The 16,515-nt window shown below is 39.2% G+C and overlaps 1 protein-coding gene across 1 annotated transcript in view; it reads right to left on the bottom strand.

Moving 5' to 3' along the window:
- The window catches only part of fndc3a (fibronectin type III domain containing 3A), a 59,339-nt gene extending 43,913 nt beyond the window's left edge, over nucleotides 1–15,426 (bottom strand). Inside the window, exon 1 of the mRNA XM_084717409.1 lies at nucleotides 15,289–15,426. Within this exon, the coding sequence (XP_084573535.1) occupies nucleotides 15,289–15,399 (111 nt within the window). The 5' untranslated portion in view covers nucleotides 15,400–15,426. The remainder of the gene's footprint in view (nucleotides 1–15,288) is intronic.
- Nucleotides 15,427–16,515: the final 1,089 nt, after the last annotated feature.

The following is a 16,515-nucleotide window of genomic DNA, read 5'->3' as shown; positions in this document are numbered from 1 at the left end:
AAGATGCAGGTCCAAGTACAGAAGGCTTATTAATTAAGATCACTTTAGGGAAATATTAAGTAAAATTTAATTTAGAAGAAAATAAATGTTCAGAATTGAGCATTATGCTGAGAGTCTGGTGAAAAAAGGGTTTTTTCCAACTACAATCAGGGAGTTATGGACCAACTTACAAACTGAAATTACAATAGCGCCCCTTTCAGGCTGACTTTTATCCATTTAAAATACATATTGCTATGAACCAAACATGGAATTTTTAGACATACTGCTATACTGTCTTTTTGGAAGGGCAGAACTTTTGTGTGTCCGAATAATAATTATTGATAAATTATACATTATCTAATTTGATAGTGGCCAATATATTCATAAGATTCTATTTAATGACCTGTAGACAGTGAAGGAAGCTTTCAGCTATTAAATAAACAAAATAAAACAAAACCAAACTATCAAAACTCCACTTGTTAAGTGAAGTCAGCATTGTTGATTTTTTTTTTTTTTTGTTTAATCGATTAGTTGTTTGGTCTATAAAATGTCAGAAAAATGGTGGAAAGTGTTGATCAATGTTTCCCAAAACCAAACAAGACAACCTCAAATGTCTTGTTTTATCCACAACTACACACACACACTCAGGGGCGTTGTTTTAGTCTTGAAAAGCTTCAGCCTTTATTCACTGACAAACTGTAACCTACACTGTACAGTTACTGCCAGACTGACAACTACTAACTATCTCATCTCATTGCGCACTTACCACCTCTCACTGTCTCTCACACTTGATTATCTGTTAAGCGCCAACTATGCTATGCTTGTCTGACCAACCAGTGGTCTACAGTGTTTGCTGCCAAAATACTCCCAAACAGAGGCAGAGGCCTTTATCTTTTTTACTAGTTGGTCCTGTAACTTTATCCCCCAGACGCCATGCTTCTCAGCTCTATATACACGATCGTTTGGGAGTATAATACAGGCTTTAGGAATGCTGAGTTTATAGTGCTACTGTAAAAGAAATTCAAGCCCAGCCAAAGCCAAGTCATTGTTACAGAACCAATGCATTACTTAATGTATAGCTGCCATCATAAACAAGCTATAGGAGGACTTCATTTGGAAGTGGATAGACTCTCAAACAGTGCTCGGATACTGCAAAAGGTTACTTTTGACACAGATGACTAAGCACCATAATGTGCAATGCATTCACCTTCACAACAGGAAGGTCTTTTTAACAGAGCACTTGATGGAAGAAGCCATACATTAAGAGAAGAGGAACTATGAAATTTATACAACATGTCTGAAATCAAAGCAATAAATCTTGTTCTCACTTCCCTCCATTGTAAAGATTTGCGTCCATGAATGTAACTCTGTGCAAAGAGAGTGCAGATCAATTAGCACACACTGTCACACAGGTGGCCACTGCTGTGTTTTATTACCCAGGAGAATGGGCCAGCTCTGTGTGTTCATGGCTGTTAGCTCTGACGTTTCTTAGCCGTTGGTGACTCAGAGTTCAGGTTTCTCACTATTTGTTCCTCTTAATTGTTGACTGTGCGTTGATGTGACACAGCAGCTGGGTTGACAGGAAACAGGAGCCAAATGACACAGGGAAAATCCTGCCAGAGTCGGAACTAGCCAGGAACTAACGCAGTCTCCAGCAGCTGATGGCAAACGCTTACGTGTGCAATGAAAATTCAAGGCAATTTGATGATCCTCCACCCTCCAGGATCCACTGGAAACATTGCATGACAGGATAGCATGTAGAAACAGATGGGGAGACAAGTCTTTCAGAGAGGTGTTCATGCTGTAGCAACTTCTTGTAAATTTGACTTATCTTCTAATGTATCAGACGAACCACAAAACTTATCAAAAGCACAAATACATCTGCGCAATATCTGAAACCTAAGCCACACAATATTTCCCACCAGCTTTCAGTTAACCATGTTAATTATCTTGAATGTTTCCACACAGTATCTCAGCAGCATATTTCTAAGAACTCTTTAACCGTCACCCGATCAGTCACCTGACTGATGATGACATTGAGCTCTGCATTAAGTGGATATTGGTGGACGGTACTGTATATTACAGAGAGTCCACATTTATGAGCATGGTAAATGTAAGACTTTTTTTAATGCCACAATTGAATTAAATTTAAAATGACAGTTTATATTAGGGCTGGGTGGTATGACCCAAAATTCATATCATGGTATAAATTGAATCCCTTCACCGTAACGGTATTTATCGCGGTATAAATGTCACGGTGTAAAACTTATAATGGAAGTGTTTCTGAATGGGTTTTGTAGTCCCTTAGCAAAACTAAATTGATTTAAAAAACAACAACAACAAAAAACGCAAAGAAATAATGTAATTTTTTGAGCATTTATTGTGCAGAAGAACAACAGAAGTAAGGATAGTGCCTCAGAAGTACAAAAATTCTTACAAAAATAAAGTGGATATTGTAAACATTACTTCAAGTAAGAGAGGTTTTCTATAAGGCAAATTGCAAAAGCAGTGAAAAGGTTCTGTTATCCTGTAAAAATCTGTAAAAAATACCTAAGTAAAGAATATGAGTATTTTTTCCATCACAGCAGGTCAGTGATCAGTGTTTCAGTGACTCTCTGTGGATCAGTGAATAGTGTTTTATTTATGGCGGCCCGCCACATTAAAAACATCGGCACCGAGACATGATTTTCTATTTTTGGAGCTACGCACCTTTTTCGGTCGTGTCTAGAAGGTAACTCTTTATTTGCGAGATTTGTTTCCGTTATTTCAACTAAAATAATCAAACTCGCACGATCTTTTGCGGGTCTAGGGTTCCCTTCTAGACACAGAGAAACACAGACTCTCCTGTTTTACGTATAGGCCTCCTTATACAGTTGTTTAATTTTCTAAGTTCATCTGGTTGGTGTCGATGTCATTAACCATCACGTTAGTTTCGACTGTTGTAATAAACTCCGTCATTAACAACAGTCTCCTCCACACGCACCTTGTCTGCAGTTGGTCTGTGCGTTTCCTGATCAGCTAAACCAGCAGCGGAAAGACTAGAAAATTTGCGCCAGTTAAAATAGAAGCGTCCCATAAAAAAAATAAAATCTATTAATAATTTATTGGTTAGGTCCAGGTCCGTATAGGACAGCGTCTGGGTCCAGACTCAGACACACATCTTGCAGATGACATTTTTCTGCTCAACAGCTGACTTTTTAAACCCGAACCATGTCCAAATCATGGATGTAGTAGTTTTTTTTTTTTTTAACCAGCCGCTCCTACTGTGCTTGCGGCCATTTTCACACAGAGGCAGGTGCGATGACGTCATCAACGGTATGACGGCAGAGCACAAATCTCTACCGTGGTCAAATTTATATCGTTTCTACCGTCATACCGTGTATACCGTGCAGCCCTAGTTTATATTAAGTAATAAATGAAAATTCTGTTATTATCTACTCACCCTCGTGCCAACTGAAGGTTGGGTTTAGCTTTTGAGTCCACAAAACACTGCTGGAGTTTCACAGGTAAACAGCACTGCAGAATCATGCTAACAATGCAAGTGAATGGTAACTAGCAAATGTGAAAATAAAGGGGAAAAAAACAAAAAAAACATAAAATGCCTCAATATTTCTTGTCTGGTGTAATCCAAGTCTCCTAAAGCTGTGACATGCCAAGTTGACTTTAAAGGCATCATTTGCACCATTTTCTTTAGCCTAAATCTTCACTGGAGATCCTTAGCTTTGAGCCACTTGCACACCATGAACTGGGTGCTTGTGGTGTGACGTGTGTAAGTGAACATTATGCCAGGGCTTTAGGAGACTTGGATTATACTAGGTGAGAAGTATGGAGGAATTGTGTGTGTGTGTGTGTGTGTGTGTGTTTCAGTTGATTTTTCAGTTTCCTGTAAACTCCAACAGTATTTTGTGGACTAATAAACAGAACTCAGTTTTCAATTGGCATAAGGGTGAGTAGATGATGACTGAATGTTAATTTTTGAGTGAAATATCCCTTTAAGGCCAATTTTGTAACAAAACTGAACATCAAACATGAAAATATAGGCATACTCATCTGAGTAAATAAATATATTATCAGTAAAAATTATGCATAAGGCAAAACTATAATGGAATGAGACCATCTCACGGTAAAATTCCCAACATCTATGTAATTTAGTATATTATTATTTTGGTTGTCTGTTTTACAATTTATACATGAATTTTAGGTAATGTCTTCATTCAGTCTCATTTAGCCTACAGACAGACTGTTGTCTTAAGGGCCCACATAGTGTTTTTTTTCTGGCAGAAAGACACAGGGACTAAGCATCTGTGCCGTTAAGCACAGTGCACGTGGGTTTTGTTTCACTATGTTGACAGTTCCTATGACCGCACCATTGTTGCACAGTCTGGCATCGCCACGTTGGTCTTTATTAGCTATTTGTATCCATTTGTTTGACTTTTTTTCCACTGTGAGCACCAACCGGAAGATGTGCTGCCTCGGTTTGACTCAGCTCATCAGCCCAGCAGTGCTGGGATTTGCATCTGGTCTACCCACTTGAAGGTGTGTCTTGTGACTTGAGGTTTGTCTTCAGTCAAGTGACTGTGAAATAATCCTTAACCACATGCCACTTCCTATATATTTCTCACAATAAAAGTCCCCTAATGTTTTGTATCTAAAATCTTGTTTTATGAAGCAGCAAAATCAGGAAATATTTGGTTTTCATCTGCAGTAACTTAACACAAGTCCTATCAACTGAAAGCAAACATGAAAGTAAAATAAAGCAGATACCTTAGAGTATGAACAGCGACTCAGGCAAGAAACTAAACCTCAAACCACAGAGATTCACGGGCAGGCCTTTAGAACACACAAGACAATTGAGAGCTGAAAACAGATACTCTTAAAAATGTCTTTCCCACTGGCTGCTGCGCAGACATGAGTTGTGTCTCTGCTCGCGGTGCACACAAACAGGTAAACTCTCTTCCATTTCCCTGACTACCAAGGTGACAAGTCCCCATCTAATATATGATTGATTGCCTAGAAAAAAGCACTGGTGACTTTGTGAAAAGTTCAGAGATTTTCAGCTTGAAATGCTTGGAGCAGCTGCACAAAAAAGGCATGGAGATTAGTCCCGGCACAGGAGCTCACCATTGTACTGCTGTATTTACGCCACATAAATAAAGGCCTACAAAAAAATCAGTATCTGTTCAAGTGAACGCTATATTTAGAACTTTTTTTCGTTATTTTGTCCTCAGGCAGCCCTTTAATTTGGCATGACATTTTCCCAAGCATAGTACTCAACTGTATTCCTACACATAAAGCACCTACTGGTGCTGCACCAGGACAACTGTTTCTTTGAACAGCCTGGAAAAATACACGCACAAACTCTCTTTGCAATCTTTAGAAAAGTAACATTTGATTTCAGTCTGATCTCGGAGTACTACAGTTGAGAAAATGTAGTGCCAAAATAAAGGGCCATCTGACGGCAAAGTAAGGTAGCCAAAAAAATCTAAATTAGTGTATACTTAAAATGGATAATGATTTTATAGGTAAGCCTTAATTTATTTGGCTAAAAATTATTAAATAAAGAAAGTTGCTACTATGGACCCATCACTTTGCCTGCATGTGATTCTGGTCTTTGTTCTCTTTGATATCTACCAAAAAAGAAAATATCGCACAGCCTGATGCTGCCTCAACCATGCCTCATGGTGGAGCTGGTGCTAGATAGGTGATAGGCTGTGTTAGTCCTGATAAGGAGATCTCCACTGCAGCTGAACTAGTTTTTTTGTTCAATCACACCACATTAGCTTTTGGCTCATGCCCTGTGAAAATTTCACATGAATTTCTGAAAACTCCAGGCATGCTGTCATGTGCTTTTTTTCTCCTAAGGAGTACCTTCCATCTGGCTCCTCTACCACACAATCCAGACTTGTGAAGTGTTGTTCTGAGTGTAGTCCTTCCAGAGAAATCTTTCATCATAGCTGAGGCACTTTGTCATACTCGTCCCTGGGTTCCAGGTCAGCTTTCTGGCAAAAGTCCTTAGGTTGGTCAGTCAACCTGCACTTGGAGAAGTCCTGATAGTTTCATATTTTGGCCATTTTGAATGATGAAGTCTTATGTACTCCTCCTGAATTTCCAACACATTAAAATTTGTCTTTCTTCCACAGACCAATGTTCTCCATCCAGCCAGAGGGTGTTAGCAGTAAAAAACTAGTGAGGCAATTCTGATTTGATCTGATTATTTATTTTTTCAGTTTAATGCAAAAAAGCAATTAAGTGGGTGTGTTTACAAGCATGATGTGAGCACATTCTTACAATAACATTCACTGCTCATTCATTTGGGCACTTTGTATTATTATCTCTACCAACATTACCTAAAATTGAATTTTACCAAAACATTCTGCTAATTCTCTGTCAAATGTTTGGACTGCTATGGAGGTTTGCAAGGAGCTGGAGCCGATTCCAGCTGACAATGGGCAAAAGCAGGGTTCACCCAGTTCTTCACAGGACTTATACATAAGCCCCTTTTACATAGCTTGTTCAAGGAAGGAATGTTGCACCAATATCCCCCCTTGCGTTTGGTATAAATCATGCAAAAGGGGGGGCTGTTCCATCTTTCAGCTGGCAGTGGAGGTAGTCACAGAGCCAAATCAACGTTTGTGTAAAAAGGGTGAGACGGCTGGATAGGATACACTAGACGCAGTTGCATTTCACATCATGCCTCTTTTGGAATGGACTGGTAAATGGAATGCATTTCATTTAGCACTATTCTCAATCTATTGACTACTCAAAGTGCTTTACAAGTCATATTCACACGCTGATGACACAGCCATCGGGCAATTTGGGGTTCAGCATCTTGCCCATGACTATAAGATCCTGGGATCAAACCAGTGACCATCCAGGGGTGGACAACCTGCTTTACCTCCAGAGCCAATCACACACTGGGGCAGCATTAAACCAACATTGTTTGGTTCACTGGAGGTGAAAAAAAACCAAAGCCAGAGTAATGACGGCTGTTGTTTTGCAGGGAAAAACACGCTAAATTTACACAGAAGTCTTAAGGCTGGATTATACTTTGAAACAGACACATACATGAATGTTGTGGACATCATGAATCCATTGTAGTTCTGTTTTACTTTCTGATATCTGCCTTCAACAGGTACACAGTAGATCGATGTCCACACAAAGTCTAGGCACACACCCTAATGTGACTCAATTTAAGTCATACAGATCCTTGCTTACTCAAAGATGTGAAAGATATAATACTAGCTTTAACCACTGCCACCTGTTGCCTTTGTCTCCCAAGTGTAGTCTATAATATTAAACATCAATGTTGACATGACTCTACATCAAATTGTTGCATTGTACCTGAGTTACCTTGAAGCTTTCATTGCATATCTTGATAAAGTGCGGTACTTGTACTTGAACGATTATTGAGTGGAGCTCAGCATTGATTGATTTTCTTGATAACATATTCAGTACCTGAGCCTGTTCTGAATATTGGTGCAGTAATAACTGTATGGTTTCTCTAACTGGCTTAGAAGAAAGTGTCCTAAATACTGCTGAGTCACACACTGTCCACCCCCTCACAATAGTTGGCAAATTGTGGGCTCAACCCATCTTAACAGATGATTCAGTGGCTAACCAGGAGACAAGCAGAGTGGGTTGCATTTTTTGTCACAACATCTCGAGGCCTCTGGCAACCGGTGAGGGGCACATGTCCAAGGCCCTGTCTCCTGTGTCTGGCTATAGCGTACAAGGCCAGCACCAAAGACGGCTGAGTCGGGAGTGAGGTCTCACTATCCCACAGTAACATTAGCCCACGCATGGCACGTAGCCACAAGCAGACCATACACTCATGTCTCTGTGCTCTCTGTTCAGTTTGTGGAGTTACTACTTAAAGCTGAGTGTTTTCTCAAGACATCCAAAGAAAATTTACAATATTTGATTTTTTTTTAAATCTCATGCCATAGAGGATTTAAAACTATCATATATAACATTTCCGCATTAAAATGTCTAAAAACACCAGTGGTATGTTATATATTTTGTTGAGTTATGTACTTTCATGATTCTAATTGTTTCCAAAAATGTTCAAACACTGAGAAACCTGTTTTCTGCTAGCTGTTGCTAGATCTTCAGGGAAAATATGGAATATGTCAGATACGCAGATATGGCAAAAATATCATATCACGATTTTTTTTTATTATAAAGTCATGATTTTGATTTTATCACAATCTTACGTGTATTTTTGAGACTAATTTGCAAGTTTCTGGTCAGTGCAACCAAACCATTTCTTTATGTAAAACATCCCTAAAAGTCTTGAACGGAACCATTTCTTTTGCAAGATAAAAGCTAACTGCTTCTGTTACCTCTTTCCACCGCTTGCTTGTCTTCTCATACGGAGTGCCTTTATCAAATGCCTGTGTTAACATTGTCTGTTTGGGTCTAGCTGCTGCCTCTGGCTCCGGTGCCGCCGGCGGTCCCCTCGCTGTTTGGCTCTCAGCATACAGTTTAGGGTGCTTTCTCCCCAAGTGATTGAACAAGTTCATTGTGTTGCCATCCAACGTGCGAACCGTCTCTGTGCAAACTTTGCAAATTACCTTTTGTTTGCGCTTTGTCATTTGGGGAAAAGCCAATTCCAAATTCCATCACTGCCCATAATTTGCTATGATTGGTCGGTCAGGTTGACCACGTAATACGTTTGGTGCTGTTACAGCCACCGCCGTTATGTTCCTTCCCTTTTCCCAACACAAGCTAAGGGACGTAACAGGTGCGTCGGTGCATCAGCATAGAACTGCAGTTTATAGAATGCGACCGAGACGATCCATACGATCTCCCCACTTTGGCAGATCGTCTACATGTTCTAATCCTTCACAATCTAATATCGTCATATCACACACCCCTAGTCAGAAAGTGAGAAAGGAAGTCAGCATATAAGAATAAACACTTGGCCACCAAGCCCTTAATGCTGGTGGCAATGGTGCATTTTTGGTGGCCCAAATGTAGACTTATGTAAAAACAATACAGAACAGGCAATGCAACTTAACACAGCCTTTCCTAATTGTGATACTTGTCTTTTCCATTTTGCCATTAATTGTGATATGGTGTTTCCTGATGACTGATGAAAAAAAGAGCCATGCTTTTTGGCTAGTTGAGAAAACTACAGCACACACATTACAGATAGACACATTAGATGTGTCAACTTCTAGCCACCACTTCTGCTTCCTTTCACACCAAAACATTCATTGGTGTTACCTTTTTATTCGTCTTTTGCATTTCTGGTTCTTGTTTAAGGAGTAACTTTTTGCGGCCACGGGCCATAGTTAATGTGGAACCCTGCATGAACATGATTTCTGCTATAGTGAGATTTTCTTCAGCTATGGCAGTTGTTTAAAAGTGGAAAAAAACAGCTCCCTTGATCCCAAGCCACATCATGGCATAAAACTGCAATTTTTGTTATTCTTTTAATGCAAGAGAGCCCCAGAGCAGCAGAACTTGTATATTATTATAAGTTTAAAATGACATAATCTTGTTTGGATCACAGCAGAATAGAAAGGAAATTCAAATAACATGAAAAACAAAACACATACTCTTCTTTTCATTATTCTTTCTAAGCTATTCCTCAAAAGTTCTACACTGCCATGAAAGATGTTGTATTTCTTGAAAGGTTGGATGATTTTTAGGAAAGCCTTTGACAGTAACTACACGGCAGGAAGATTACACAAAGGAGTGAAAATAACTGCCAAAGAACCATTTCAACTAACGCCTCATCAAATTTCTCAAAAAGGTGTTTTTTCACTTACAGCTTGTCAGGATACACAACACAGACCTCGAAACCATCAAAAATAAAAAATCAGAAAGACACAAGCGCAAAGAACATGAAAACATTAAATGGCAGGTCTAATGAAAAAGAGTAATGAACAAAATGGAAGAAAATATACATAACCATCAGCACAGACAACAGCTAAGTACATAAGCCATTAGCTGGGCTTAAACATTGACAGAAACAGACTGATTCATCGGTCACCAATTTAGCTACAAACCAAACGGCATGAGCAGGAAAAAGTTGGAGGGGAGGGGGGCTTAAATGGATGGAAGCAATGAATCATACTGTAGCCAAAGTCATCTCTAAAAAGGAATCATCTCAGGTAATGACCCCAAGACAACAGCTTCCTCTCTGACTCAGAATAATTGGTCCAACAGAGCGTTAATACCAAGCCAGGACTGGGATAAAGAAACCAAGAACAAAGAATGAGGTGTCCTTGCAGCTTCTCCAACTAAAGGTCAGAAATGGAGGGGTCAGCCATCGCTGTGAATCCTCTTCACTGTCACCACAGTCCTGCCTCGCTCTGTCAGGGCCCAGACCCCTCCAGTGGTTCCTGCTCCTCACTCTGCAGCTGTCATGATATTTACACACCTCCTCAGACACACGACACACATAAGCTACATCTTATTCACAGCAGCGCTCAAAAAACAATCCTCGAAAAGCCCTACATCGAATAATGCAGAATGGATGTCTTTTTTGCATCAGGATCAGAGTCAAGACTCTGATACCAAGAAATTAGTTAATTAAAGCTATAACAATGACTTTTTAACTAATTATGAAACAGTCAATTTATTACTGACCTACATAAGTTAACAAGACCATCCGCGATTGACTACTTCTGTTGGCCTATAGATGTTCTAAATAACCACCAGGTCGAATTCTCCTTGAAATCAGATGAAGCCCATGTTCACATTTTCCCAGGTAAAGTAAAAGTGAGCAGTATATTTGCCAGTTCAAAGAAACAAGGAGATTTTTATTTAAATTCATGTAATGTTATATTTTGTGATTATTACTGTACAAACACTACCGCTTTGAACACAATATCAAAGTTCCTTGTTAGTAGCTTAAATTCACATCAAAATCTCCTATGTAAAATGTGCTTTTACAAAATCTTCCCTCATTAAAGAAGGCACTACATAGTGCTAGTTCCTAATGGGTAAACAAGCTAAAATTTAATTGAATAAAAAGGTTTATACAATCAAAAAGACACATGCTGGTAGGTACGCAAAGACACACCAATTAGGAACGAGTTCATTGCCTATGGCCCACAGTCATCGACCACTGAGCCCTCTACAGGGATGGACGCTAATTTTTTGAAGCATTAACTCCATGGGCCACCAGGCCCCTTAATTTGGTGACCAAAGTACATTTTTAGTGGCCCAAATGTAAGCTTATGTGAAACAGTACAGAAAAGGCAAGAACAAATTATTCTCTGTTTCCTGCCCAGGGACTACAGATGAAAATTAACTTATAGCTAACTCTAAATAAATAAATAAAATAATGCAAACTAACACAGCATTCACAGTTACGTTGGTGGCAGCAGTGTTTCTTTTCTCAAGCCACTCTTACTTGTTTCTTTCAACTGTGCTGTTGTTATGACCACTATTGTTTCCTTTGCTTAGCTTCCTCAGTATAGCTAGCCGGATAACATTGTTTTAATCTTGAGAGCCCGAACACAACTAAGTCACAGACATGGTGTGGAGATGAAGAGACAAAGATCCTTCTAAACCTGGCATGGGGATGCATGTTGGAATTTCAGATGCTTGCTTGGCAGGGATGTGAGTTAATCTGCCTGTTCCCTTCACTGGTGATGGAAGCCAGAGTTTTCTCAGCAGAGTGTGACAGCTGGAGGTTGGTGTCAGAACGACAGTTGGAAGCAACGGTCACTACAGTGGTGAGCTGGTAAAGATTCACTTGAGCAAGTCAGCTTTTCTGTTACTGGACAGCCTTCCTAATATAGTCAAAAAGGGAACACTCCCAGGCCCAAAAAAACAACATTGTCCATCTCGATTTTCATTGTGGACGTGATCATATGTTGATTTGGTAAACATCATCCAACCCTAAAATTGATACGGATGAGAAATTCATTTAACAATTAAAAATTCTGAATTTAAACAAAGATCAAACAATACAGATGTCAAAGATCCAGTAAGGACAATAGTCTCTGTGCTCCTGAGCCTCAACTATGTGTATTTGTGCATGTGACCCACCACTCTTCGGTTAAAATATTAAACAAATCCCACACAGACGAAAATGACAGACTGCTCTCTACACAACCCACCAGCCAGCTGTAGGTACAGACTTTCAACATTCTTTGACTTCTGCAAAAAGCAGTGAAGCAAGTCTGAAAAACAACAGAACCATGCAAAACATGAAACAACCATTAAATACTTAAAAAATGTATTGGTAGTCCATAAACCTTAGTGCTCTATTCCACCGAGAGTATCAGTTTTAACACAAAGCTAACCATACTAGCATTAACAACTGCATACTCACACCCAGATCCTCGTGGTCAAAGGCAATAAGCCATTTTATTTGCAAGGGCATGCATGCATATGGTATATTACCCTGAAACTACAGTGCACAATATCTAGTTCTACATACACATGTAAATACATACGTAAAGGACATGTCCCAAAAAGTGAATACTTGAAATAAAATATTATTTGCTATTGATTTTTGCTTTTTTGCCATTGACAATATTTGTTTTTAGCTACCTCAATTCAAACCTCATAATTTATTTACCATAAAATCAAACCATATAAAACCTTAGCTCAACAGCAACCAATTGTTTCTGTATGTAACTGTAGATCATGTATCTGAGTATTGATGTGTCTGAGAGGGATATACGAGCACAACTAATGCAAAAACATGATGTGGTTCAAAAAACAGTAACAGCTCTGTGTTATCCGATACTTGTTATTCCTCCTCATAGGAACACATTTCGGTACATTTCAGCGATCATGAACATGTGGTGTCTCAAATTGGTGTGAGCAGCAGGGTGGTAATGATGTAAGCCAGGGAGGAACAGCAGCATTTTATTCCTCTAGCTCTCAAAACACTGTAAACACTGACAGGGGACATGTACAGGTAATCAGGTAACCTTTGTGGGAGGTGGTATGGTAACTGAATTCCATGAGAACAACACCCTCACAGCCCAACACAACCAGCAAAATTTGATCTCTACGTGAACAAAGCCTGATTCAGGTGAGGGTTTTTCCACTGTGGAAAATGACAAGAAGGCTGGAAAGGCATGTTTATAGGGCAGCGCTAATATTAGCAAGTCTTATCTCGACAAACTGCATAAGACTGAGGAAATGACGGAAAAGATATCACCGTGGGTTCCATGCTATCCCCCAGGAAGTCACGGAAACTTAAGCAAATCGAACTGATGACAATCAAAATGACAGGGAAATCACCCAGGCTTGTCAGGGCCACTCAATCTCACTCTGATACTGACAAGAGAGGGTAGGGGATATCGCCCCATATCCTGTACTCACACAGCAAAGGCTGCTGTCAAAACCGAGAGAGATGTGGTTCATAACCAACAAACACCTGTTGCCTATGAAATACACTCCACGAGCAGCTGAAGAAAGGAGTAGAAGTCAAATCTGTTTGAGTTGTTTCAATACTCATCTGAGTACTGCAAATTTTGTTTAGCACCTGAAACAATCCACCAAGAGATACTGTATGCTGTTGTCCATGTCAGAAAACAGTTATGAATAAGATATAATAAGATTGGGTTTATAGAACACAATGAAAATACAGCTGGGTTGGCGATAGGGCTGTATGATGAGTTAAAAATAATCATATTGCAATTATTTTAACAGATATTGCAATTGCCATGACTCACATTTCGTTTTTGCATCACAATTTCCATTTCTGCTGCAAAAATAACTATTAAAATTATTATAATGTGACATTTGTTGGGGTTTGTACCAAACAAGCATGTTTTCCGACATGTGGAGAATAGGATTTGCAATACCAAAATTAAACTTGAAACCGAAACAATAGTAGTTCGATACACGAAACCAGAACAGAACAGAAACAAAACGTTTTCAAGAGACATTAACCCTGGACATACAGTATGCTGCTGCAAAACCATGAGACCTACAGAGAGTAGAATACATGTTCAATGAAATCTGAATGATTTCATTTTAATTTAATACACATGAGGGCAAATTGCTAATCTATGGTTATATGTTTTGGGTCAAATGTTAATATATATTATAGCCCTGCTCTGCACAATGCCCATGTATTATTATATGAATAATTCCCAAACTACAAACCATGATTTTACTAACAGGCCAGTTACATGTAAATACTACTTCAGCAACCCACCGTTATGTTCTCTAAATTTACAGTGGGAGTCATTGTGCCTTTTTTACTGCCCGTTGTGACACTACATGTAGCTAGTGACAGTAGCCCTATGCTATTTAGCATTAAAGGCTTTAAAAAGCACCAAAACAAGACTCCAAAGTAACCTGAGCTTAATAGTGTCACAGGCAACATTGTATTCAACAGTTGAAACCAGCGAAAAATGTACACTATCGAAGCTTTGCAAAGTGCGCGAGGAGCACCAAGTAGAGCTTTTGGAAAATAAATAAATAGATTTCGTTATACTGTGCAACACTAATAGTCATTGTGTAAAACAATTGCACATCCAGGGCTTCAGGCACCATTTGGATGTATTATTACTACAGCTGCAACAACTGAACGTTTAAACAATTATGTAGCAGTAGTTTCATCAAACCCAGTTCATTATAAATTAATCACCAACTAGTCTGATATTCGATTAATTGGTTTGAGTAATTAAAGGAAAAAAAGGTGACAATTCTTTAACTTCAGCTTCTGAAATGTTAGTATATTTGATTGCTAAAATTCTCTACAACGGTCAACTGATATTATAAAACAAAACAGCAATCAATTAATTGAGGAAAAAAAAAATCAACTATGAAAATGATCGTTAGTTGCAGCCCTAATTATTAAATGACACTCACAAACCTGGTTCCAGCCTCTGCTGGATACATATCAGGCTGAATACCAGATTAGTATTTCCCCACAGTGCTGGTCGAACCATTCACTATGTCACTGCCTCTAATGTTACTACTTAAGTGCTTTAAGCATGTCTACTAAAATTTCTCAATTTCACTGATTAAGTCCTTGAATCGGTTGGATTTTAAGGTATTAAATTAAGGTAATATTCTGGCTTAGCAAAGCAGTCCATTGTGCTGTGTTATTATTTCTGACAAGCACAGAGAAGCTAACATATGCTATTATTGCTTCATTTCCACATCATAGGCACGGCTACATGGAACACACAACAGTTCAACAACTGAAAACTTGAGGCCAAAAACAGACAAAATAAGCCTGAGGCACCACCTCTAACAAACCCCCTTCAACTATAATTACAGAGGAGACTGCTAAAAGTCAATTTGGGCATAACAGACTTGATGCGGCAAGTGTGACTAATAGCAGAGAGACATGAGGGCAGAGGGGCCCGAGTGTACCTGCTGGGGGCCCTCCCCGTTGACCATAGCTGGGGGTGGTGGTGAGCCCAGGATTGGGAGTTCAGGGCTGAGAAGCTGGCCGGACTCCAGAGGTGGGGTGTGGTCTGCCATGTCTCCCTCATTCACACCACTGAAGAGGTACTCCTGCAACAAAGACACAGTGGTCAATGGAAACGTACAAAGTATACCACAAAGATTTGTGGTATCATTGTCTTGAGACTTCCAACCAGCCATTAGACCTGTTCTGAAACCCACATTTACCCAGAATGCCAACAGGATGCAGCTTTTCTCTCCCCTCTCCTCGTACATAAGAGCGCATAATCACCTACATTTGTACAACTTGGGGATGTGACAACTTTTAATATGAAGCAGATGAAAAATGTGAATAAATATATGACAGAATGATAATGATCACCATAAAACATCCATTTCTACAGATGTCTCAAGTGTTTTCTGTTAATAGCACAAACAATATGACAGTGTGACAAATACTGTAATCAAAAAGATGTAAATATTATTTGGATATGAGTGTTGGGCAGCAAGACTCATATCTGCTATACTCCAAGCTGGTGGATTTTTTTTTCCATTTTATGATGATATTAATGACCTCTGAAAGCACCGTTTCCAGTCAAGACATAGTGACAAGCTGAATGGCAGTTAGAGGAAATTTGACACAAATCATAATTACTTTTCACACATCATCCATTGTTTTCCACTGCCAGTTGTGCACTGGCAGCATTTTCTGGCACAGCAGCTCAGTTGCTGACTCTGAAAGATATTTTCTGAGGGCATCAATGAAAGGCCAGGTTAGGCCAGCTGTCCCATCCAAACTAAACAGGCTTGATTATCACAGACCAAAGAGGGTTGATCAGATGTATTTTTTTATAGAATATAAATATGCTATGTAGGTTAAAGTAATTGGAAACATCCTTTGTGCTATTATATCAGTCTATATGGTCTGGAACTTGCACAGTCCAATAATTTATTGTGATATCCACAGTTGATTGGAATTTGTTTTGGTGTGCACTACACAGCAAAAACATAATAACAAATAACACAAAGCAGCACAAAGACAAACTGCAGTAACAGTACCATAAGAACAAATATAAATTGTGCAATTCATACGATAATGCAATTCATCATATTGCTCAAGTGGCAAGTGCATGTGCTTGATTTAAGATGCGTAGGATAAGTACTACTGTGAAGGCGAGATGTTCTGGTCTTGAC

This window comes from Lutjanus erythropterus, chromosome 4 (genome assembly GCF_056507025.1).
Source record: "Lutjanus erythropterus isolate fLutEry1 chromosome 4, fLutEry1.hap2, whole genome shotgun sequence".
NCBI lineage: Eukaryota > Metazoa > Chordata > Actinopteri > Lutjaniformes > Lutjanidae > Lutjanus > Lutjanus erythropterus.
This window is presented reverse-complemented; position numbering and strand designations above follow the sequence as displayed.